At 39.2% G+C, this 23,719-nt stretch overlaps 1 protein-coding gene across 1 annotated transcript in view; it reads right to left on the bottom strand.

The window, feature by feature from the left end:
• Window positions 1-21,878, bottom strand: part of mta3 (metastasis associated 1 family, member 3) — a 37,283-nt gene extending 15,405 nt beyond the window's left edge. The window contains exons 1-12 of the mRNA XM_088323415.1: window positions 21,631-21,878; window positions 15,809-15,876; window positions 10,831-10,924; window positions 7,723-7,849; window positions 6,501-6,564; window positions 4,136-4,253; window positions 3,909-4,014; window positions 3,727-3,826; window positions 1,906-2,094; window positions 1,178-1,252; window positions 765-823; window positions 509-627 (exon numbers count right to left, since the gene is read on the bottom strand). Coding sequence (XP_088179541.1) covers window positions 509-627; window positions 765-823; window positions 1,178-1,252; window positions 1,906-2,094; window positions 3,727-3,826; window positions 3,909-4,014; window positions 4,136-4,253; window positions 6,501-6,564; window positions 7,723-7,849; window positions 10,831-10,924; window positions 15,809-15,876; window positions 21,631-21,658 — 1,147 coding nt within the window. The 5' untranslated portion in view covers window positions 21,659-21,878. The remainder of the gene's footprint in view (window positions 1-508; window positions 628-764; window positions 824-1,177; window positions 1,253-1,905; window positions 2,095-3,726; window positions 3,827-3,908; window positions 4,015-4,135; window positions 4,254-6,500; window positions 6,565-7,722; window positions 7,850-10,830; window positions 10,925-15,808; window positions 15,877-21,630) is intronic.
• Between the last annotated feature and the right edge of the window lie 1,841 nt (window positions 21,879-23,719).

Here is a 23,719-nt window from a genome sequence, read left to right as displayed (position 1 = left end):
TGAGTCAACATGCAGCCATCAGTGATTTTGCTTTCAATAATTGACAAGTAGACCAACCAAAGGCATGACAACTTGTCTTATTCTTCTCACAATCCTTTTTTTAGATGTTCATTCAATATGGTTTAACAGAAATCATATACAATGAGTGACAATGGAAGTATATGCTATAAAAATGGTGGGTTTCTCATGTGGTCTGAAACAATATTTTCTCTCTAATACAAATGGAAAGCATGTGGCCATTTTGATCATAAGCACTTGTTACACAATGTTATCAATGTTTCTTTTCTCAATGAAACTTCCAGAAGTGTAGGCAGTCGGAAAAAGGGTTCATAGTCCAACTTTTCTAAAAGCCATTACTAAGCGTACGAACCATTTTGTTCTGACATTTATAGAAGTTTAAAAAAACAAAAGGACAGTATTTTTTAGGGGAGAGGGCAAAGGGTTTAGTGTTTCTGTTCGCGCCACAGTTCCTCGTACAGTTTAAGCTTTTTATCTCATGCAAACTTACTGTAGCAGCTTTCGCAGGCCCTGCCCCCACCGGTCGCATGGAAGGACCCGGGCCCGGCACCGTTTACAGTCGCCATTTTGCCATTGGTCAAAGAAATCTGGTTAGGGTTGGGTTTATTGCTGGCAGAAAAACAAGAGGGGGGATTAGACTTTCGCTGTACATTCAATCAAAAGCGTTCAATTATGCATGAATGTTTCCGTCTTGCGGCGACGACGGGAACACTAATGATCCCCGTCTTAGCGAAAGGGCGACTTACTATGTGGGAATATAAACTTGCTTCAGCTTGCTCTCGGCTTCAGCCGCCTTCAGCCTCTTCTGCAAATGTGCGCATACGTGAAATAATGAGGAAATGTAATAACAGTGATGAAGCGAGGTGCGTCGTTGCAATTAATGCACTGGGGTTTCAGAGGTTGATGTATGTGTTTAATTATGGCAAAGGCAAAAACAAACAAAAAGCGAGACGACTTGAGCCTATTTGAAAACTAAATCCTAGGTCCTTTACAGGATATTTGCTGAACTGGGACCATATTTACAGAATAAATCATTTCATATTCAAACGCCTAAAATATATTTTGTAACCTTGGTAAACAGATAAATCTGACAAAATATCATCACATCTTGGTAACTATGATTTGCAGACAGGCATCATCATCAAAAGACTTGTCTCACCTGTTGCACGTATCTGTCTGTGGTCTTCCACATGTAGTAGTACTCTATTATGCTGGTCAGAGACTTCCAGGGAAGCTTGAGATGAGGAACAAGAAATAAGTGGGGGTGTGGAGGAGGCATGACAGGGAGCAAATTAATGATATTAATTCTCATGTTCTCGCCATCTGGGCCCCCCCCATCATGTATATTCATCAGATGTGTCGTGACCAAAGAGGGCCGAAAGCTACAGGCTTCTAGACCAATATAGCAAAATGGAGCGTGCAGGTGGGGACTCGGGGTATATTGGACATGCATTCATGAATTTCATGAACACATGGTCCCAACACATCACAGTGGAAACACAGGAAATGATCCACTTTGGAACAGATTTTTCTCCATGTGGCACCCATAATAAAAAGGGTTTGGTCCGAACAGCCACCAGATTTTAGAATGGAATGATAAAATCAGGTTTGTTAAAGTGCCACCTTTAATTTAGTCAAACAACAGCGAATATGAGATCAATCTTGATAACATCAATACCCATTGGTGTGGATTACAATACAGACTACTTTGACCGGCTGAGTCGCACAGCAAATTTTAAAACGAGCTCAGAAGATTATAAGCTCGTTTTTACACATCCGCACTTGAAAACCAATTTGCGCGCATCCGGCTTGTCTCCTGAACCCTTTGTACAGTAATAAAAGACTTAACAGCAAAACACAATTAGCCCGACGGGCAAAGCCACTTACGAAGTCTTGTCGGATGTCGTTGAAGTCCTTGCCGTACTTCTCAAGCGCCTCCTCGAACATGGCTGCTTCTGAGGCACTCCACTCCTCCATCTCGTCCCGGCAGAGCACGGGGCCGCCTGCCGGCACCAGCACGCTCAGCGCGCTCGACAGGTCGTAGTTGTGCGCGTGCAGTGTGTCCATTGCGTGGAACTGCGTGAAAGGAAGAAGCCTTTTAGAAATAGCAGGCTACTGTGAAGTTGTGCTGTGGGACTACAGGTGAACCACCTTACAATAATTGGATCCCAAAATACGTGAAACGTGATTGTGATTGGTTTTTGTTGAAGTTGCAGCAAGTCACCTTTTGGAATGGGGTCATTTTGGTGTCATGGCTGCTAGCCGCTAATGTTAGCATTGTAGACACCAGCCTCTAATCCAGGGGTCGGGAACCTTTTTGACCCAAGAAGCCATGAAAGCAAAAATGTTGAAAATGTTTCTTTGAGAGAGCCACACCATATATTATAAGACAAATTTCAACAAACCCGCCAAAGCCGCTCTTCAGACAAAAGCTAATTCTTCAGCACATTTTATTTCACTGTGTGTCATTTGATGATTTGATTAAATCTATGAAATAATAATACCATAGCCCGTGGCCCATATCAATATAAATGTACCACTCAAAATTTGTCTTCCTTCCTCAGTTACTTAAGAGTGTTGAGGCTCATTTTGACCGTCATTTTTGTCCTGAATAAAGGTTTCAATACAAGGTGCAAGCAAAGTTATCTTGTAAAAATATCATAAAATACTGCAAGCCATAAGGATATTGTTGCATTTTCAGGTATTTTCAGTTTGATTTGTGAGTCTTCATCATAAAGTATCTCAACCGAGACTATGAATAGTTTAATGAGCTTCTATTTAAAGGGTTTCTTAGGGACCTCTTGCCACGATAAGGTATGTCGTTGTGACACACTGACTGTAAACTGTTGTCGAGAATAATAATAATAATAATAATAATAATTTCCTTGTATTGTCATTCTGTGTAACAATGTACACAGAACGAAATGTCGATTGCATCTGACCCGATGCAGCCGCAGCCAAGAGAGGGCGCCGCCGACCACTTTTTAAGTCTTAGGAATGACTCGGCCGGGGCGCGAACCGAGAATGTGCTGGACTGAACCGAAAGTCAATTCAGCAGAGCAAAATCTTGTGTCCTGGTCTTATTTTGTCGGGTAGGATTTATGTCTCAACCCATGCTTAATATTTACCAATGCAAGCTTTAATTTTAAAAATTGCACTTCTGTACTGTATTTCACGACCATAAAGCACACATTAAAGTCTCAGATTTTCTTCAAATTGTGCGGCGCGCCCTATCATGCGGTGTGCCCTGTTTGTGATGTAAAGTGGCAGAAGTTGACCAGCTCGGTGGCCTCAGGGTAAGGCGCCCGCCTCGAGATTGGAGGTCACAGATTCAAGCCTTGGCCGTGTCAGAGACCTACAACTTTTTGGGCCAAAATTTTATATTTTGATAAATGTGACTTGTATGCGATCTCCTACCACTTCTATGCATCTCCTGTGTGAAATCGACAAGTGTCCGGCTTATGGAGAAGAGGACACATAATGCCACATGCAATGCAGCCATTGTTTTGGGGAAGTACGCATGGATGCCAACGTCATAGCATAGATAGGAATTTGTAAGTTCTTGTTTTGTTTTGATGCTTTTTTTTCACGTCTACTCTCGTTGAAATGACAATAAAGACAATTGAAAATTGGAAACCTTAATGAACTCTTCTTTAGATAAAGAAGATAATTGTCCAGGCATGTCAAGTGATATGCTTTTAAACTCACCAATGTGATGTCACGTGACGCTGCCGCCGCACTCATGTGTAAACTTGGCTGTCGGACCGAACTGCTACAGTCTAGCGCCCGGGCAAAGGTGCCGACAGCCCTTGCAGCAGGAAAGCAATTTGATATTATAATACGAATCCATAGGACAATCTTTCTCTATTGGCACCAAAATGACATCTTACCGAGCAACCACCAGAAACTGGTCGATTTGTTTGTTAGTGAGCGGACACTCTGGGTCCCACAGTTTCTCCTCCAGTTTGGCCTGGTCCCTGTCGTCAATATGGCCCACTGAAAACACGGAGAACATTTTTTCCATTTCAAAGCACACTTCACTGAATTGCAAAAGCTTTTCCTTTGAAAACAACCCGCAGATTTCCTCAAAAATGAATAAAACAAAAGTTACGCTGACCCTCCGGGAGCATTTCCGGCACGTCGGCCTGGAAGCGGGGCCCCACTCGGATCTCGCCTTTGTCGGCCAAAAGGGTTTTCTGTGTGGGGTCGTACACCAGGGAGTAGAAGAAAGTATCCTATTGGGATGTGGAAAACATGTGGAAACGTGGCTGAGTGTTTTTCGCGGCTGAGATGCTCACACAAATAGTCAACACGATCCAATCCTTCCATGGAACTAAATCTAAACGGGACTAAAAATTTGTTTGGATGTCTAAATTTAATTTAACCCCTTACTGTTCCTTTGACATTCGCCTAAAATCCCAATCAGAGTGGTACCCAAAGTAAATTGAAAGCTGTTCATGAACAATTTTGAGAATACGGACGTTTTTTGGTCTCTTTTGAAAGGTAACACATTGACGTTTTGTCCCAAACAGAAATAATCTCTGCAAGTTCTACTAACATTGAGTAATCCGAGTTGGAACACAAAGAAGTTGAAGGTTTTTATTTTATTTTTGCAATCATATGCCCGCAAAAGAGAGTAAGTAGCATGGGCATCTTAGCTGGAAACAGGCAAGACAATAGCTTGAAGCCCTACCCGGTACAATGTCAAATTTTAATTAAACCTTATCTTCGTATATTTTACTTTGGCTAATTTTTAGAAATTGTAAAAGAGTTGTAAATGTTCATTTTCTCTTCAGAAGTCAATCAATGGTTGTGCACACTTGCGCATAATAATGGCGTGTAAAAATGAATCGCGATTAGTTTTGCACACGTTTACCTTTCTCCTCTGATTTGAATACACACCCTAAATGTGTACATATTTCTGTTGGGAATTAGTTCGCTAACAAATGTGTCATTCCACATTTGAATCGTTCACTATTGTCCAAAGATTTTTGAAGCTGAATTGGTCATGACGTTGTTTTCAAAACAGGTCCTCATAGGTTGGCACAGGCTAAAGAACGTTAAAAAAAAGCTTGCAATTGGCCAAGAGCGGTGTCAATCACAAAGTCAGGGGCTGACAGAAGTATGCAAAATAATTTGATGACTATTTTTTTTAAAGGGGAGTAATGAAGCCAAACAGACGGATGCGTCGAAGCTCGTCAAACATTGCAGGAATGCTTTTAGGTGATTTTTTAAAAATCTATCAGCATTACCGTGTGTTTTGGAGTAAATATTTTACACGGTAGAATTCACTGGACTTTCATGAACTTAACCACATCATATTTGCGGGGAACCGTATCATGAGCTGAATCCCACGAGACGTTATAGGTGAGCAATATCGGCTTCATAGTTTTCAGGTATTTTGTTTCAGACTGAGTGTGATGCTTCTGTGTTGGATAAATTTCAAAGTGGTCATCATATCTTAAATCCCAAGAGTTTAAGCTTTCCAATGATATGTAGCATGACGTATTTCAGTGATTGGTGACATTGTGAAGACACGACTTAATTTACCCACAGGCCTTCGGAACATTAAGGGGTTAAAGGAGTTATTACTCTTCAACAGGTCCAGGAACTATTGCCCTATTACCTTGGTTTTGAACATGACATCTGGACTGATTTAAATAGCGCTTCTCCAACGTGGATGTCTGCCATCCAGGAAATGAAATCCTTGGAGTTTTAGAAAATCAATCTTCAGCTGTCCACTAATTCTGTGGCACTGAACCATTATTTTATAACATCCCTTTTTTTGCTGTTAAGTAAGCCAGGGCATTTCTATTTACTCAGAAGATAATCTGATCTTGATCGTCAAATGGCTACAAGAGGGCACCCAATTCTGGTATCACCCACCGAAGCAATTATCGCCCAGCCCTACTTAAAAGGAAGAAATAACTATGATTTGACCTTTATGCAATCTAAAGCTCATTGTCAATATTCGTTCAAAAGAAAATGCTATAACTTAAAAATGATACCCTTTAAAAGCTACTTATGGTTACTATTTGGCGCAAAGGGCACCCAGTTTGATATGCTTTTCTAATTTGTCATGTTATTACAATAAATATTCATATAATTAGGTTAATTATTGGAAGTAGGGTGAAATAGGCCCAGTCAACCACAAAAATAATCAAAAATTTACAGGAAAATCACAAGGACCCAGCACTGTGAGCTGTTTTTTCTAGAACAGGTCCAAGGGCACATAGGCTGTCCTTAGGGGGCACAATGTAGACCCCTGCTTTAGAATACAGTGTCAATTTTATTTAAAGTACTATATTCCCCTTAAACGCTCTCATAATATTACCATTCTATTTTAATTATGTAAATATGGATTATTTTTCAAATGCATTTGTAAAAATCTTGTAACCCCTTCTTCATTCTCCTACCCCCACAACAACAACAAAGTGGACTTAAATCAAATGTTCTGTGACGTCTTTGCAAGTTTTACACACCTCCTTGTCGAGGTATGAAAGAACCGCTTCAGTCTCATTCAATAATGCCACACTGCACTTCCCCCTAGAGAGACAAGAGGGGGAGTATTTGAAAAGGAAGTGAGCCTCAACTGCATATGTCTGCTGTTAGCAGTATCCAAGGGTACGCAAAGTGCCGTGAAAAAGTATTTGCCCCCTTCCTGATTTCTGTGTTTTTCGCATATTTATCTCTCACAAAAGGTTTCAGAGACAACAAAAGGAAATAAAAGTTCAATTTTGAAAAGTTGATTCCATTTATTAAAGCCCAAAAAAAAATCAACATCTATCAGTCCCTATGTGAAAAAGTGATTGCCCCTGAACCTAATAGAGAGTTGGGCAACTTTTGGCAGCGATAACAGAAATCAAACATTGACGATAATTGGTAAATGAGTCTTTTGGCGCACTCTTCTCTGCAAAAATGTTCAAACCTTCCATATAAGGACAGTTTTCTGGCAAACTGCCCAATTAAGGTCACTCTGGGAAAACTCTCATGGATGCCATTTTTGGCCAGTGTCTTTTTAAAGTGCAGTCATGAACAGTAAATGGTCTGGGGCTGCTTTGCTTCCTTAAGACCAAGACAAGTTGCTGAGGCTGCAGAATAATTAATTGTGGTGTTCACCAGAAGAGCCTGGAGGAGAACGTCCGGTTATCAGTATGTGCCCTCAAACTCAAGTGCTCTTGAATCATGGAGCAAGACAACGATCGAAACAAACCAGCAGGTCCACCTCGGAATGACTCAAAAAAAGGAAAAAATTAAATTAAAAAAATGAACGTATTGGAGTAACCAAGTCAATGTCAGGATTTAAATCCAATTGAGATGATATGGTCTGATCTTAAACGGGCGGTCCATGCTAGAAAACCATTTAATATGGCAGATTTAAAACAAATTAGCAAAGAAAAGTGGGCCAAAATTGCTCCACAGGGTTGTTAAAGATTCAAAACAAATTATCTGAAACATTTGACTCGCCATTAAGTTCAGAGTGGCAATTACTTTTTCACATAGGGCCAGATAGGTTTGATTGTTTTAGTGCCTTAATAAATAGAATCAACATTTCAAAATGCCAATTTATAGTCCCTTGGGTTTTCTCTGTGTGATATTAAAATCTGAAACCTAATAAGTTCTAAGTATGCAAAAAAAACACAGGAACGAGAAAGGTGGCAAGTACTTTTTCGCAGCACTGTAATTAGCTGCACGTGTGCGTACCTGATGTGCGTGGCTGGTAAGCTCTCGTACTGGCGCGAGAGGAAGAGTTCTCTGTGGCGAAGCTGGTGCTTCTGTTTGTCTGTGTGCTCAGTCTCTGGGGGATTCTCCTTCTCCTCTTCCAGCTCCTCTACAATGGCACAAGAGGGGTGAATATAGACGAACAACAAAAGACTAGAAGGAACAAGTAGGGGCTTTTTTTTTCAAGACGAGAACTTCATCAGAGGGAAATCTGGCGCTGGCATCGCAACTTTCAATCAGCTACTTGAGTTGCCATAGAAACGTAATCAGCTACATGAGTTGGTAAGATTCTTGGGGTACTATTTCGGTCAAGTAAGAGTAAATTCTATCGTGACTGTAAAAGCAAAAGGTTTTCAAACGTTAACAGAATTTATTTGTGTAAAACGCACACTTGTGTATAACAGGCACTGCCAATTAATGTTTGAGAAACTGTATAAGATTTTGTTTGACTTTTTCTCAGCTCAAACTAAGCATTGTAATTCAATATGTTGTTGAATACATGCGGCCCTGATTGAAATCATTTATTAACAATCCAAACTACGAACAAAATACCAACATAAAATTGACAATGCATTCATTTAATGTCCTTCAAAATCAGATTCTTCATCAGAGACAACAAGGAAATGTTTCCCTACTGAATACAGTGAATAAGAATATTTTATAATTAGATACGACTATCGAATGACTTTTCAGAGGTCGTCTGTATCAAAGGTGCTCTCGTGGTTAGGATGCAGCAATGTCACCGCCGCGATCCAGGTTAGATTCCCATCAAATGTTTTGTGTTTGTGGTCAGTGATATTCCTTGACTGATCAACCATTGCACAAAAACGAGAATATACTAATTCACACCCAAATGTTAAGTTCTCTTTTAATTAAATGGTAAGTAACAAGTAATTTCTAGCAAGTATGTCCTGTACTATCAGAGAGAGGGAAAGAAAATCAACCCGGCAATTTTCCATCTATGGTAACATTACCAGACGCCTATTTTAAACTGACTAGAAAATTGGCCGTTTACTGTTGTTTTCCATGTTTCTATTCTAAAGAACGACAGAGACGGGGAGTGGAGGTACGAAACATGGTAATTGCCTTTGTCAGCATTATTAATATCTATTTTTCTGAAGCAGGCAATTTGCTACAATTATTTTTCATTTCACACATCTGTATTGGAATGGTGGAGATAAAAGAGATGGCATGATCCAGTCACAGCTTCTTTATCGGAGATGCTTTTATGGAAAAATGTCATTTGGTCTAGTTGTCAAATCAACCTCAGAGCAAATTGAGCGGCTTCACCGGGAGAAGCAGCAGGATGGCATCTGGTGGTTTTAAAAATCCATTAGCGACATAGCCCACAACGACACAAAACGGCGGAAAGGTCCTTTTACATTTGTAGGATCACTCGTAATTTTTGTGTGTGCAAAAGGTTGCATTAGCTCCCTCACTTCATATCCCGTAAAGGGTATTAAAAAAAAAGACAACTGTGTTTTAATAGGTGGGTGCAGCCCCAATAGTTGTCATACTGATGAATAATACGAAATGGGGGAGAATCTTGTTTAGTAATTGCATGCTCATGTGCAAATGTTGTTAATAAGATGGAGAAGGACATTTTTCCGGGTAAAATCATTAGCAAAATAGCACTGCACAATCAGTAGTTTGGTTGCATTTTTTTCTCCACACATAATCATTTATTTAGCATTGGAAAACAACCATTGCAGCGTCTAAAGTGCTGTTCAAGTAATAAAATCAAGCAGTACAAATAAACGCACGCAAACTGTATTGAACTATAAAGTCAAGTCTGTGAGTAAATACTTCAAAAGAATTTGTTTGTAATCCATGCCACCTGAAAATCCTGTTCTTTAGAAGAAATTAAATACTTTTATTTCTTACAGCTGATTTAAGATAAAAAACAAACAAAAACATTTAATTTTGTTTCACAGCTGAAGGAATTACAAGATGGCCTCACCTTTTACCACCATCACCCAGTCAAAGTAGTACTTATTGCCTTATCGGGCTGCAACTAACAATTATTTTCATAATAGATTATTTTGTCAAAAATAATTTCAATTAATCAATGAATCGGATTTCTTGAAGACATTTTTAGTTTTCTCCTCTTTATTCAAATATTGAAGTTATGGACGGATAGAAAAATAGTGAACCCAAAAAACATTCTGTAATATAAAGCAATAAAAAACCTCGGTGTGTCGATTAACTTGACAATAAACAAAAATTCAGTTTTTTCCCTCTGTACTTCTGCAACTTCATGCTTTGCTGCTTAGCTTCATTATGTAAAAGTTTAACACAACAAAGTTGGAACTTCCATGCCAATTTTGTTTGTAATGATGCAATGTTCATTGAAAAAAAAAACAAGATTTTAAAAACGTAAGATAACCTTTTTCTAAAAAACGGTCTTGGCGCGCTCTGCCGGACCAAAGTGGTATTCAACTTTCAGCAGCACAACAGAATTGTGTGCACTCGTATTTGCATTGATTTCACGTACCGTACTTAGTGGCTTATTATTCACGTTATACAACGAATCGAAGCTCTAATTAGTTGCCAACGCTTTTGATATCTAATTTTAATTGATTTTATCAATTACTTGTTGCAGCCCAAATGTCTTACATTTGTTATATACTAACGCTATGAAATTGAGACCAACTGTGAGTCGTTTACTGTTTTTGGTTCATAAGAATTTTTCTCACAATCTGTGGCTCGACAAAAGCATCTCAAAGCTTGTGGACGTAGGATTCAGCCAATGAGTCAAGACTAAACCGTTGTTGGCCAAGAATAGCAGCTGGCAAATAAGTGGCCAACTGTTAGGCAGTTTGTGTTTTGAAGGCCTCTAAGCAACACTTTTGGCCATGTAGCCTGTGTATGAAAGTGCTAGTTATGTGTTCATTTTGTTATTGTTTGCTCAATCAATGTAGCAGAACTTGGCTAGCCATACATTGGCTACAATTTACTCTTATGTGTTTTAGGGTTGTTGTTTTTCTTCCAATCGAAGCAATAATAAAGGGAAAAAAATATATGTATATTCTTGGTTATTTAAAGTTGTCAACTAAAGAAGCACAGGGGGATCAGATTTGCTTCACTTACTTGCATGTTTGTCTGCCAACTGAATGAGGCTGTGCGAGATGTCCCTCCTCCTGTAGAAGCACACCACCTTTGCTTCCACGTTGCCGCTAGCTGTCTGAAAAAAACAACACGGGAGGGGTGCGTTTAAAAATAAGAAAGAGAAAAACTACATCTCACCCTCCTCGCTCAGCGTGGCCATCAGACGACAAGCCTCCTAATTTCCCCCGAGAACCACCCGCCTTTGTGTCCGCATCAAAATGTCGATGACAAGCTGACCGAGAGCGGTAATGGTGGACATTTTACCACGACTGAATGATTGATCGTCTGGCCGGCTGTATAATTAGGCCCCCGCCATTGAAAAAATGTGATAATGTAACAAAACGGACAAATTATTAGAGAATAAATTGTGCAAAAACAAATGATTTGTAACTTCTGGCTAGGGCTGCGCGATTTTTGGGAAAAAAACCCAATTGTGAGTTTTCAGACCAATATTGCAATTTTGATGCGATTTTCGATTTTGTTTTTTGGGGAGTGCCTTGGATCCATGCAATACACTCTTCTCCTATGGGTGGGGTTGGAAATTAGCGGAGGAAAAATAAAAATATTAATAGCATCATGTCATAAACATGTTTAATGAGAAATACCTGGAATATGACAATATTACTTGAAGAAAAAAAATAACCAGTGGGGTCATTTTTCCATCCCACTTATGGATCCAAGGGTTAATACTAGCGAAATGCTCTTACCAATTAACATTCCACACACTATAGAGGAGCAAAGACATGTCTGTACGATGTCACTAGCCACTGGTCCTTTTGGAGGCTCCACTTTTGGAAACGCCTAGACATTCCCTTAGAAAATTTGTAAAATACTCGTATTTAGTTTTTCAAATTGTAATCGACTCTCACCTGGGACAAGGTAGGGCTCCATGCTAATGTTACAGCTGTTTTTTGCCTGCTACAGGCATGTGATTGCAAATAAATTCAGGAGAGTATTAAAACCTTTTATTTCTGTGTGTTCCAATTACATTACTCAACGTTAGTAGCACTTGCAGTGATTATTTCAGTTGGGGGAAAAAAACTTCACCCCGGTATTACCCTTTCAAAGAGACCGAAACCGTCCAGGCTCTCCGAACGGTTTAATATCAGCATTCAATTTACTTTAGGTACATCTTGGATTGGGATTTCAGCTGAATTATATAAAATTGTTAAACCCTCTTCTGGGTAACTTGGTTAGGGTTGCTGTCTATGAATCCTTGTGAAAAAAACGCAGTGTCTTGCCATTATACAATCGCACTACGTCACATGACAATATCGATTTGATTTTGATTAATCATGCAGCCCTACTTCTGGCTCAAATCTTCTAGTGTATCATGCACAATAGTGGTACAACTCATCAGTACGGAGAGTCTTGGTGGACTTTATTTGGCCCTAAATATTTCCAACACTGATTTAAATCATGTCACCTGGAAAATGCATAAAAATTGCCTAAAACATTTCATTAAATACAGACTTCAAAAAGGTTTCAATTTCTAATGTGTATCCAAGCAAGGACATAAAAAAACTACAAAAGAATCCTCTAGATTTACTTGAGTGATTACAAATAACATTATTTTACAAAGCTGCACTACAAAACAACATTTGAAAAAGTGTCATGGCATCATTGGATGAAAATATCTTGAGATGGATATCAGGCCAAAAATCTGATCAGTTTAATGTCTGCCATGCAGACAGATGGAATATTGCTTCTACTCTTCATACATGCTATATGGTCAAATCAAACAAAACATCAACTGTGCAACAAAACAGCCATGACAATTGCTGGAACAAGCACAAGGATTGCAAATGACAGAAGATAGAATTAGGCAGCAGTTCCAATTTTCACATATTTACATTCCAAAAGATATAACACCAATGCTAGAGTGGCGAATCGAGAAGAGCAGGAGATTTTCTGGAGGACTGGCTCATGTAAAGGTGGAGTTTGGGCTGGCTGAATGAGAAAAATAATTTGAACATGAATCTGTCACTAAACTTTTCCGTGCATTAATTCTCTAATCAGCTATTTGCCCAAATTCAGCGCAACCGAGGTGAATAGTACCACCTGGGGGAATTCTCCCCTCTCAAATTTTAAGTTGGTAGGCCCACCACCACTCCTCTTTTCTGTAGCGGTAAAATGAACCCAGACCAGCGCAAATGATATGAGGCCAGTACGATGGAGGGCAGAAAGGTGCCAGGTTGGAGACGAAAAAGCCAGGAAATGAAAAAGAAACGTCTTTCACCATTTGCCTGTCATCTGGGGACACCCGCGAGTGTGCTGTGCTACATCTTTGCAGATCTTAGAAGGTAAATGCCTTACCTGGGTTGCTCCTCACACTAAAATAAGCTCAGAGTGATGGGTTTTCCATCTATTTTTCGAGAAGCGGCCCTTTTGACTCGGCTCACTAAAAAGAAATGACTCTTCAGCTCCCAAACGCCTATTCAAATCGTTTTTTTTTTTTGCTTTTATCCATTTATCAAAACATATTGTGTAACATTATGCACAAAATAACTTTTAGGGGACAAATAAAGCTAAAATAGAAAAAAAACAATAAAAATTAAACAACAGTAGAATAAAATAGAGGCAAAAAGTGAAAATTAGAACAAACAATAATTAATTAAACAAAAAAGATTAAAAGCCTAGAGAAGATTATTTCACTACTTTATCTGTAAACGGTAATTATGGGGCTACACAGACAACTGGCAACAAACAAGCCCATTTATGCAGAGATGCTTTTCTGCGTTTTTTTAAATTTGTCGGTATTATTGCGTGTTGTGGAGTACACAAATAGTTTACAGTTGGGTTCACTACACTCACGGATGTAAGGGGACCATGGTTGCGTACCATTATCATCATAGAATGTAATGGCTGTAAGACGCCATCTTTGGTGATCAACCTCGGCTTTATTATTTTAGGGTACCTTGTTTCAGACTGATCGTGATGTTTCTGTGCTACGTATATTTTTAATAGTCAGCATATCTTGAATCCCAAGAGTCAAAGCTTTCCAATATGTGGCATGACGTATTTCAGTGTCTTGTGACATCGTACAGACAGCGCTTCTGTACGTGTCTGACACGTATTTGCTTCTCATTAACATTAAAGGGTGAATAAAGTTTATCTGATCGTTTTGTTGACGTTTCTATTGTAGCGACTTATAGTCCAGAGTGCCTTAGCTATGGAAAATATATGACAAAAGACCATAATAGGGGTGAAGCCTTATAATCCAGTGCACCTTACAGTGCAGAAAATACCGTAAAAATAGTTTCGTGTAAAGCCTAAAAATGTGTTAGAAAGGCAAATGCATTTTTGATTTGAAATGACCGATACTGTACATAGCTAAATAGGTTTTCATCTCTATCAGAATCTTTAAATAATTTTCCCTTGAATTAAAATAGTCACGTGTTTTCTGTTAACTTATCAACATATACCTAAATGTATTCCCAATAAAAATGCACCATAAGAGCTTGCTGCTGCTCCATTCAATCAAATTAAGCCGTTTTTTGGGATAAAACTCCAGCCCTGTTTGACACAGTCAATATGGCTGTCATACACCACGTACAATTACATGCAAAGAAATAACAACGGCAAAATCAACACTGAAGACACATGGATATAGACAAAAAAACTATAAATATCTAATGTCTCCTTGCCTTAAGTTGGTCTGATCCTTACAACTCAATTACCAATTTGGTTTTAGAAATACATATATTTGGCATTACTCCCAAAATGTTTTTATGACTACATTATTTCCTTATTAATTCACTGATTTAGTTTAGATTTGCATGTTTCCACGGATTGTAAGACAAAAACCTCATTGCTGATACACCTGCTACATAAAATGCAGTTGGATGTTAAAATGCTAGTAATATAAGTTATAACTGTACCCATCAACCAATGGTTCCCAAACTTGGGCAGGCTGGTGCCCCCTTGGCTCCCAAGTGAATTCTGCAAAGGGCGTTTCCTTCTGTTCCACGTCCGTTTCGTCAAAACCAAAATAGGTCCAAACAAGTGATGTACCGCCCTTCTTCGGTGCAAGCTTCGTTTCCTTCTCATTTGTTGACTCTGGGACTATGTTTAAAGAGTCCACCATGACACTCAATGAGCTCACACGGTGGGTGTGGCACAGTGTGATGCTTGCTAACTTTGAATCGCGTTTATTGGCCTGTGCCATTATTAAAACTTGCCTGATTGGTCGGCGCTTTCAAAACTCAAACAGTAACAATTGTGCTTGGTCAAAACTCCATCACTCACTACAAAACCTTGAAAACGACCGCAATGGTTTGCGGTTTCACAACCGCACTACATCAAATCGCAATATCGATTCGATTTCGGTTGATTGTGCAGCCTTAACGTGTGTAAAAATAGTCAAACGTTCAAACTTCTGACTTCAATTCGGACTCCTGGCCCTCTACAGCACTCTTCTTCCTCACTTCCTCTTCGCCCACTTTGGGAACCACTGCCATTAACTAATAAGAAAGCTTTGGTTTCCCCAAAAAGTCAAGTCAGAAATAAAGCATCTTCATTACTACAGCAAATAATTATGAATAGCATGACGATGTACACTGCAACTCAAATATTACAATACATTTGTACTTTGCATCGGGATGTTGCCAAGCAAAAAGAGTGAAAGTCCACTGGAAAAACTATCAGTATTATAAACCAGATGTTTAGAATGAAACCCTGATTTAGCTTTCAGTTTCTTCCAACGAGAATGACACCACGCGCATGAAATGTCAATAAAGACCAATCAAAAAACTATTTTCCCACCCTCAATGTCACTCAGTCAATATTTGATGAGAGCCACAGCGCCTCTTCCTTCAACCACCCTATCACTTACGCCAGGATGTGACCAGTTTAGTTCGCTAAATGAAAACACGATAAAGAGGAATACTCATTCACCCCCCACCCCTGATATAAATGGAGAAACAGATAAAAAAAAAAAGAGAAAAGACCACATCGATACCTTGTTGAGCTCTTCTATTCGCCGGATTAAGTAGGGGTTACTTGAGGAGTTCTCGAAAAAGACATAATCTGCAAGGATAAAACACATAAAAGGCATGAGAAATGGAAACACAGTGATAAAGGAAACGATTTCATTCATCTTTAGTGCCACAAAAAACATTTCAAAAATTTTACTAATCAATGAATATGACAATTTAGTGACACAAAGAATTATATTTCCGTTTGGGTGTAGCTAATATACACTTTTATTTCATGATTTTTAAAATATTTACTAAATATTCACAGTTCACGGATCCCTCAACCACTAGGGTCCTAGGGGCACCACCTGTGGTGTATTTTGGCCAAGTACAGCCTGCCAGTGCCCATCTCTATTCAGGCTGTTTTTTGGGGTAGTTGCTTGCTCCCCCACATCTGTCTATTATGGGTTGAACCATGTTACTTGAACAGTAAGGTCTAACTCCATACTGAAAAGTTGAACGGGGCACTGGTAGACAAAAAAAGACACACACAAATATTCCCATCATAGCAGGAAGTAGTGTGTATACTCCTGCAGCCAAAACATTTACCAGTGTTTAATTTCAATACTAGTAAATGCAAAAAGTCAATTTGTGCAAACAGAGATATGGAATGCTGGAAAGAAAAGCATGAACAATCGCATTTTACAATTCAACCCAGGTGCCCAGTTTTGCAAATTTGCATCATTCCAAAATTTATAATTTAATTCAGGCGGACTCACCGTGCAAAAACCTGTTGAAAATACACCAAAGTTACATCAAAAAGATAACTTTATTTGGTGGAAAATTAAATGCTATAAGATATTTAAATTACTGTTTGGGGATTAATGAGGTAAACACAATAATGACTCTTTGGGGACTAAATTTAGACCGTGATGGATGGGCTAAACTAGGGAAAGACAAGTACCGACACCAGGTCTGGGTGCTGTTACTAGCGTCTTAAGGTATCTGTAACTGACAATAATAGTCAATACCAGTATTAGCTGCGAAAAGGCAAATTTAAAAGTCAAGAACTTTTAATAAAATGAATGGAAATTTTAATTAAATAGATGCAGAAGGAAGAAAACTATTATGCTGGGAGTTAAATATATTACTTTTAAACTATCTGCTTTTTTGCTGAGGAAATGAAATTTGCTGATTGAATAGCACTTGTATGTGCTTTTAGTATTGACTGTTTGCACTCCACAACACGTTGCATTCTCTGGCAGAACGTGAGCCATGATGGATGGCAAGAAGCACTCGAGTGCAAAGCAATTGAGTTGAAACAAACGGTAATATCCACGACAGAAGAATATAACCACCACTTTTACCATAGTGATTCATTTTTGTGGAGTGGGCAAGCTTCTAAACTCGATTTGGAATTTGATTCCTTTTGATGAAGACGGACGACGGCAATGTTTATCTGCAGTCAAACGGAGGGACAACCCTGGCATGCCGGCAGTCCTCAAGTATTCCAAGATTTGCAGCCAACATTTTTTTACAAGGTACGTTTGCTCCAATTTCGAGCAGTTTTATGTTGAGTAGGTACGAGTCACGCCGAAGACACTCAACATACCGTAACAAGTTAGCTAGTGCTAACTAGCTATGTTAATGTCTTATTGTTGCTATTTCTTACGATGCAAATTAGCTTCATTTATTGTGATTAACAGGGAATTCCAAACACCAATCTTCCAAATATCATGTTTATTGAAAACGGTTATGTGCTCTCCAAAAAATCTTATTACGCCAAAACGAACTGCCAAATTAACGGATAAAAAGAGAGACAAAGGTTCAAAAGAGAAAACGTCATTTCGCCAAAGTAAATATTTTTTTTTTACGATGCTCAAAAAAGTTTTCAATACAAGGTTCAAATGCTTTACTGTTCTATAACATTCCCCAAAACATTTGATACGAAGTCGTTTTAGTAACAATTGCGAGAGGGGAACATTTCACGCCGTGCAATTGTTGGCAAAACGAAGCACAGTAATGTCATACCAGCTTCATACCAGCTATGAAGAAAGGGTAAGCATCCAGACTTTTATAGGCTTTTAGATCAGCGTTGGTGTATGAGGATACTCCATTTACAATATAGTGGTATAAATCGTGTGGACTGAAATCAGGCAGACTGGACAATTTGTTTAGATGTGTGAATATGTCAGGAGGAAGACTGTATGGCTCGTTAGCTAGCATTGCCAATGCTATCCTCAGTTTCGCTAAATGGCACTCCACGCTTTTCGACAAGATGAGCCACTTCATCCGACAGCTGCACAATATTTGTTTGACTAGTCATTTCCAATGGTGTTGACTAGTATATCTTTTGTTGTTGTTTACCGTTTACTGGCGTCATTTACAGTTTACTACGTGTTACTACCGTCCGTCATGGTGTCGTTATGTGGGTAGGTCACGTTTGTGCAAAAGGTCAATTGATTTGTGTGTTGACTAAAAAAATCTAGCCAACATCTCTTACTTGAACACTTTGGACATCTGTTTTGGGATAAAAGTAAACATATGCAGTATTTTTTGCAGAGGTAAGGGAATTTTATGTGTGAATAATACAGATATGTGGTTTCAGTATCAATGGATACTCAAGAATTGTGTAGTATGATTAAATGTGCCAAACATGTCTAACTTAGATCCAACTTGATTTTAGATGTCTGTTCTTGCATTAAAGTAAATCTATAATAGGGGAATTTGATGTATGAATGGTATTGTTATGTTGTTTCAGTATCGATGATTAATCAAGATTTGTGTAGTATGAAAAAATCGATCCAAGGGCATAGATATGGTCTTGGCATTGGTGCTGACATAGTGCAGCTTATTATAGCAATTACGTAATATTGGAGGGGACAAAACATTGATTGTTCGATATCGGTGGGGATTGGAACACAGCGCACTTTTTTTAAGAGATCACATAATTTTAGGGACACATCCACGCCAAAACTATGCATTTATCAAAACCCATTTAAAGCCAGAAGTTTCTCTCAGATGCCAGGTCCAGCCAATTTTTACCATTTGACTCATTTTTTGAAGGCCTCCAGAAAATGTATTTCTGTAGCAATATAGACATAGGTCACATCTAAATCTTCGACCATCATCGTATGTTTTTAGATTTTACTATGGTTTGCTAATCAACAGTTGATTATTGCTAAGTTTCTTGAAAAACTATTTTTCAAGAAGATTTCTGAGAAAGACGTATTTTGGTGAATGTATGCGTTTCAGTATGTTCGTATTTGCATTTGGGAGACCTACACCATCTAAACAACGCTTTCAATTATCACAAGGGCACTTTGCTTGCACAATTTCGGTCACCATGGTGATGGCGGACATGCACAAAACGTCATCCCTCTCTGCCCTGAGGAAGACAACAGGATTTTGTCATCTTTTTTTTTTAGAAAGAATAAAGCTTTGAAGAGTTAACTGTCTGCGCCTATATATTCACTTTTCTCGCCACACTGTCCCACTGTACATACTTGCCATATGGGCACACTCTCAATGACTGTATATAGGAAGCAAAACTGGGAAGTAGAGGCTGCCTTGTTGGGTCGACAAACATCCAATCAAAGCCACTCCTGCCATTCAATGGTGATGTTACACACTGAAATTATTCCCAGAGGCCAAAGCCTTTGTAATATACATTCTAATAAAAAAAAATAGTATTTTGTGTTTTGGCACTAGGTGACAATGCTTCTGAAAATGTATTTATAGGTTGTGGCACTGTAGTGCGTGTGCGGCACAGTTCTGAGGTCATGAGATCGAATCTCCAGTGTGGAGTTTGCATGATCTCCCCGTGCTTGCGTGGGTTTCCTCCGGGCACTCCGGTTTCCTCCCACATTCCAAAGACATGCATGTTACGTGAATTGGCGGGTCCAAAATGTCCCAAAGTGTGAATGAGCGAATTGTCTGTCCCTGTGTGCCCAGCGACAGGCTGGCAACCAGTTCAGGGTGTCCGCTGCCCACTGTCCGAAGATAGCTGGGATGGGCACCAGCAACCCCCGCGACCCTACTGAGGATAAGCGGTGCAGATAATGAATGGATGATCAAGAGATCGCAGGTTCGATTCCCGGCTCCTCCGTGTTATATTTCTAAGTGTCCTTGGGCAAGAGACTGAATCCCTAATGCCCCCAATAAGCAGGTAGGTGCCTTGCATGGCTGGCTCCCTATTGGTGTGTGTGTGTGTGTGTGTGTGTGTGAATGGGCAAGTGTGAAGCACATTGTAAAGCGCTTTGGGAGGAAAAGCGCTATATCAATTCAGACCATTTACCATGTCTGTTTTTGGACTTGAGTAAATCTATATCTTTCTTGCAGAGGGAGGGGAATTTGATGAATGGTGCGGAAATGGGGTTTCAGCACCAATGACTTGATAAGATTTTTGTTGTATGAAATGATGTATTCACCTTAAACACAACTTAGTTCTGGTATTATACAAAATCATACATGGACTTGCTCCCTCATATCTTTCAGATTTAATTTCCTCCTATCTTCCGGTCCGGAGCCTTCGTTCTGAAAGCGCTGGTCTACTAGTGATTCCAAGAGCCAAGAAGAGATCCGCAGGTTCGAGAGTGTTCTCCATCCGGGCACCGGTGCTGTGAAATGCTCTTCACCTCTGAGATCTGATCTGCAACCTCAGTGGAAATGTTTAAATCTAAGCTTAAAACACACTTCTACTCTATAGCATATGAATAACCTATATTTTTTGTTAACAATATCTGTATTATTTGTTATTGCATCATCCATTGCAGCCTGGTCATCCTGGAAGGGGGATTACCACATGTGCGGTCCCTTCTCAAGGTTTCTTCATTTTCCTCATGGTAAGGTTTTTGAGTTTTTCCTTGCCCTCATGTAGGTTTTAGACCAGGGGATGGTGTAATAAGTCTGTAATAATAGTCTGTGGTTTGCAATAACCTGTGCAGCCCTTTGAGACTATTTGTGATTTAAGGCAAATAAAAATGACTTGACTTGACTCATGTAAAGCGATAACAGATCAAAATCAGGCCAAAATCCAACGTCCAAAAGACGTCTGGAGAGTGACGTGAACAAGGATGATTGACTTGTCACTTCTTGTGTGAAAGCAGGAATGTCAAACAGTATTTCATCCCAATCGTGCACTGTTCTTTTGAGCCAACAATCGCAACGCAGAAACCAATTCGCTCGGTGATAAACGCCGAAATGGCGACGTCTTCGTGCGTGAGGAAAGGTGTTCCCCAAGGCCTGACGCCATGAAGCGAGACAATCGAAAATTCCGGTGCTAGCAATTAGCACCGGGTAGCCAACGCCAATACACCCGTCTTCATTGAACCGGCGACCGGGGAGCCGCGCCGGTGTCCCACGTTGCTTACACGGGGTGGGAAGGACATAAAAGCCATCTTTGAAGTGTTGCTAACGTTTGCTAATTACGGCACTAAATGGCTGCGTGCCAATGGAGCCAAATACAAAGGCAAGCATATCGTTCACGTAGCGCTTATTATCTCCGAAACTCTATCAAACGCGCGTTTAGAGGATTCAACGAATCAACGCCATTGCGTTTTGAACATTTAAACAAGAAACGTTAAAACCAAAACAATATGTTTACATTGTATGCTAAGGTTAGCTAGCGGCTAGCGGTAGCCAACGCGGAGGCCTGATACCGTTTTGGAGCCCAAATATTTAGAATTCCCTTCCTTCCCGCATCACGTCGAGGTGGGCAAACGCTCGTAGCCGACCTTCGCTCTAGAGCAAAGCCGGGTGTCGGCGCTCGCATTGCCGCGGTCGGTTCAACTCAAACAGGGGTAAGAGGACACAAATACGCGTTTCTGGGTTAATACAAGAAAAAAATCCACATTGACGTACATACCTCCAACCCGGTACATGTTGGCCGCCATTTCTGCCCTCCCGGAGTGTTAGCGTAAAATATCCACTAGGAAAACATAAGAATAAATTAATTAAAACCATATATGGAGAGAAAAAGAAATCTCGGATGTGCACACACAAACACGGGGTAAGATTATTTTGCGTGTGTGATTTTTTTTTTTTAGGGGGGGTTGTTTTTTTTTTTTTTTTTTTTTGTGTCAATGGAACCCCTCCTGCCTGGTATTCACACAGTAGCCCTCACAATACAGTCGCAAACCCAAAAAATAGTGATGACGTCAGAGGTGGCGCGCACGCGCAGTAACGCATATGCGCTCACAAGCAGTACTCGTAGTACAGTAGTATATTTTACTGAAGTAAAAGTACTGTTTCTTCAGCATAATATTACTCAAGTACTTTTCGTGGACAATATCTCTGTATTATTTGTGATTGCAACATCCTTTGCTGTCTGGTAATCCTGAAAGGGGGATGCCACATGTGCGGTCCCTTCTCAAGGTTTCTTCATTTTCCTCATGTTGAGGAGTTTGAGCTTTTCCTTGCCCTCATGTAGGTTTTAGATCAGGGGATGGTGTAATAATAGTCTGTGGTTTGCAATAATCTGTGGTCTTTGCAGCCCTTTGAGCCTCTTTGTGATTAAGGGCTATACAAATAAACATGACTTGACGAGATTAAAATAATCAAAGTAAATTCAAATGCTTTAATAAACAATCAAATAAAAAGAGTATACATCAAATAAAGAAATTAAGCACACGTAGCACCAGGTAGCACCAGGTAGCACATTTAAAGCCCGATCAAGCTAGCCCATGAACTCAAACAAAGGAGACATTGTATATTGTCGCTGGTGTTTGTCACCCTGTTTAAGGGGAATGTGCGTTTGATGTGAGGCCATGTGGAATGAAATAAAAGATAAATTGTGTAAACCTGTTCTATTTCCAAAATAAACAACGCAAACAGTTCTTAGATCTTTCTCCGCTTGCAGTAAATTCAGTGTTGCTCTTTATACATAGCAGTGCAGGGTTTGGGAGATTTCACTGGTTCTACAGATGGCTTTACTCTATAACAGTCTGTCACAATTTGGTTTAATATGCAACAGAGATGTCAAAGTATCAGTTCCTGTTATCTTACGATGTGTGTAATCTCCTCATATGGCTGAAAACTATCTGATTGTTGATATTAGAGTGAAGAAGGCAGAGCAGAACTTTGTAAATCTCTCATTAGTTCGCATGAAAAATAGAGGTAGGACGCTATGCATTGTTCACGAATCGATTTTATCACGATACTAAGGTGCCGATTTGATTTATATCCCTATTCTTGTTAACTGCGATTGTACAAGTTACTGCGTTTCAAAATCATTATTGATTGCGATTAAATTTTCTTTCCTAAAAAAAACAAGCAACAGGCATTTTGCTTTTGATCCGAATATTAAAAAATACTAACAAAATAATCCAAATTACCAGTACAGTACGACTATGATACAAAAACTCTACCGCATAAATACTACAACTTAAACACTGCAAAAATATAAGTACAGTAACAATACAAATATACTTGATAAATGCAACCAAAAATAGCACTATGGAATTATGACAAAAATACTACTGAAATACTAAAATAATACTGCTATGGAAAAACTTAGTCCTACAGAAATACAACCAAAATACCACTACCATAATACTATAATACAAAATTACTTCTACAGAATATTACAAAAGAAATACTCGTAAATACAGCTACAGTAATATTACAAAAATACTAGAGAAATTCTACAGAAATACTTCTTTGCAAATACTATATAATCACTACAGAAATACTCCGTAAATACTGAAACAACTACTAAAATGCTTATATATGACAATACACAAATCAATTCCATGGAGAAAGGTCGATTTTTAAAAATCGCCAAAAATAAAATCAAGTTAAATAACTGAATCAATTTTTTTTTGTCCCACCCCTAATTAAAAACAAAAGCTTGATTAAGGATAAAATTTGACAGTGTATTGTGACAATATTACCCATCTACAATGACGCTGTCATCTGCTACCGGTGACCAGGACGACCTGTATTAGACCCGGAGT

Source organism: Urocampus carinirostris, chromosome 19 (assembly GCF_059441175.1).
Source record: "Urocampus carinirostris isolate Australia breed hairy pipefish chromosome 19, RoL_Ucar_1.0, whole genome shotgun sequence".
Taxonomy (NCBI): domain Eukaryota; kingdom Metazoa; phylum Chordata; class Actinopteri; order Syngnathiformes; family Syngnathidae; genus Urocampus; species Urocampus carinirostris.
This window is presented reverse-complemented; position numbering and strand designations above follow the sequence as displayed.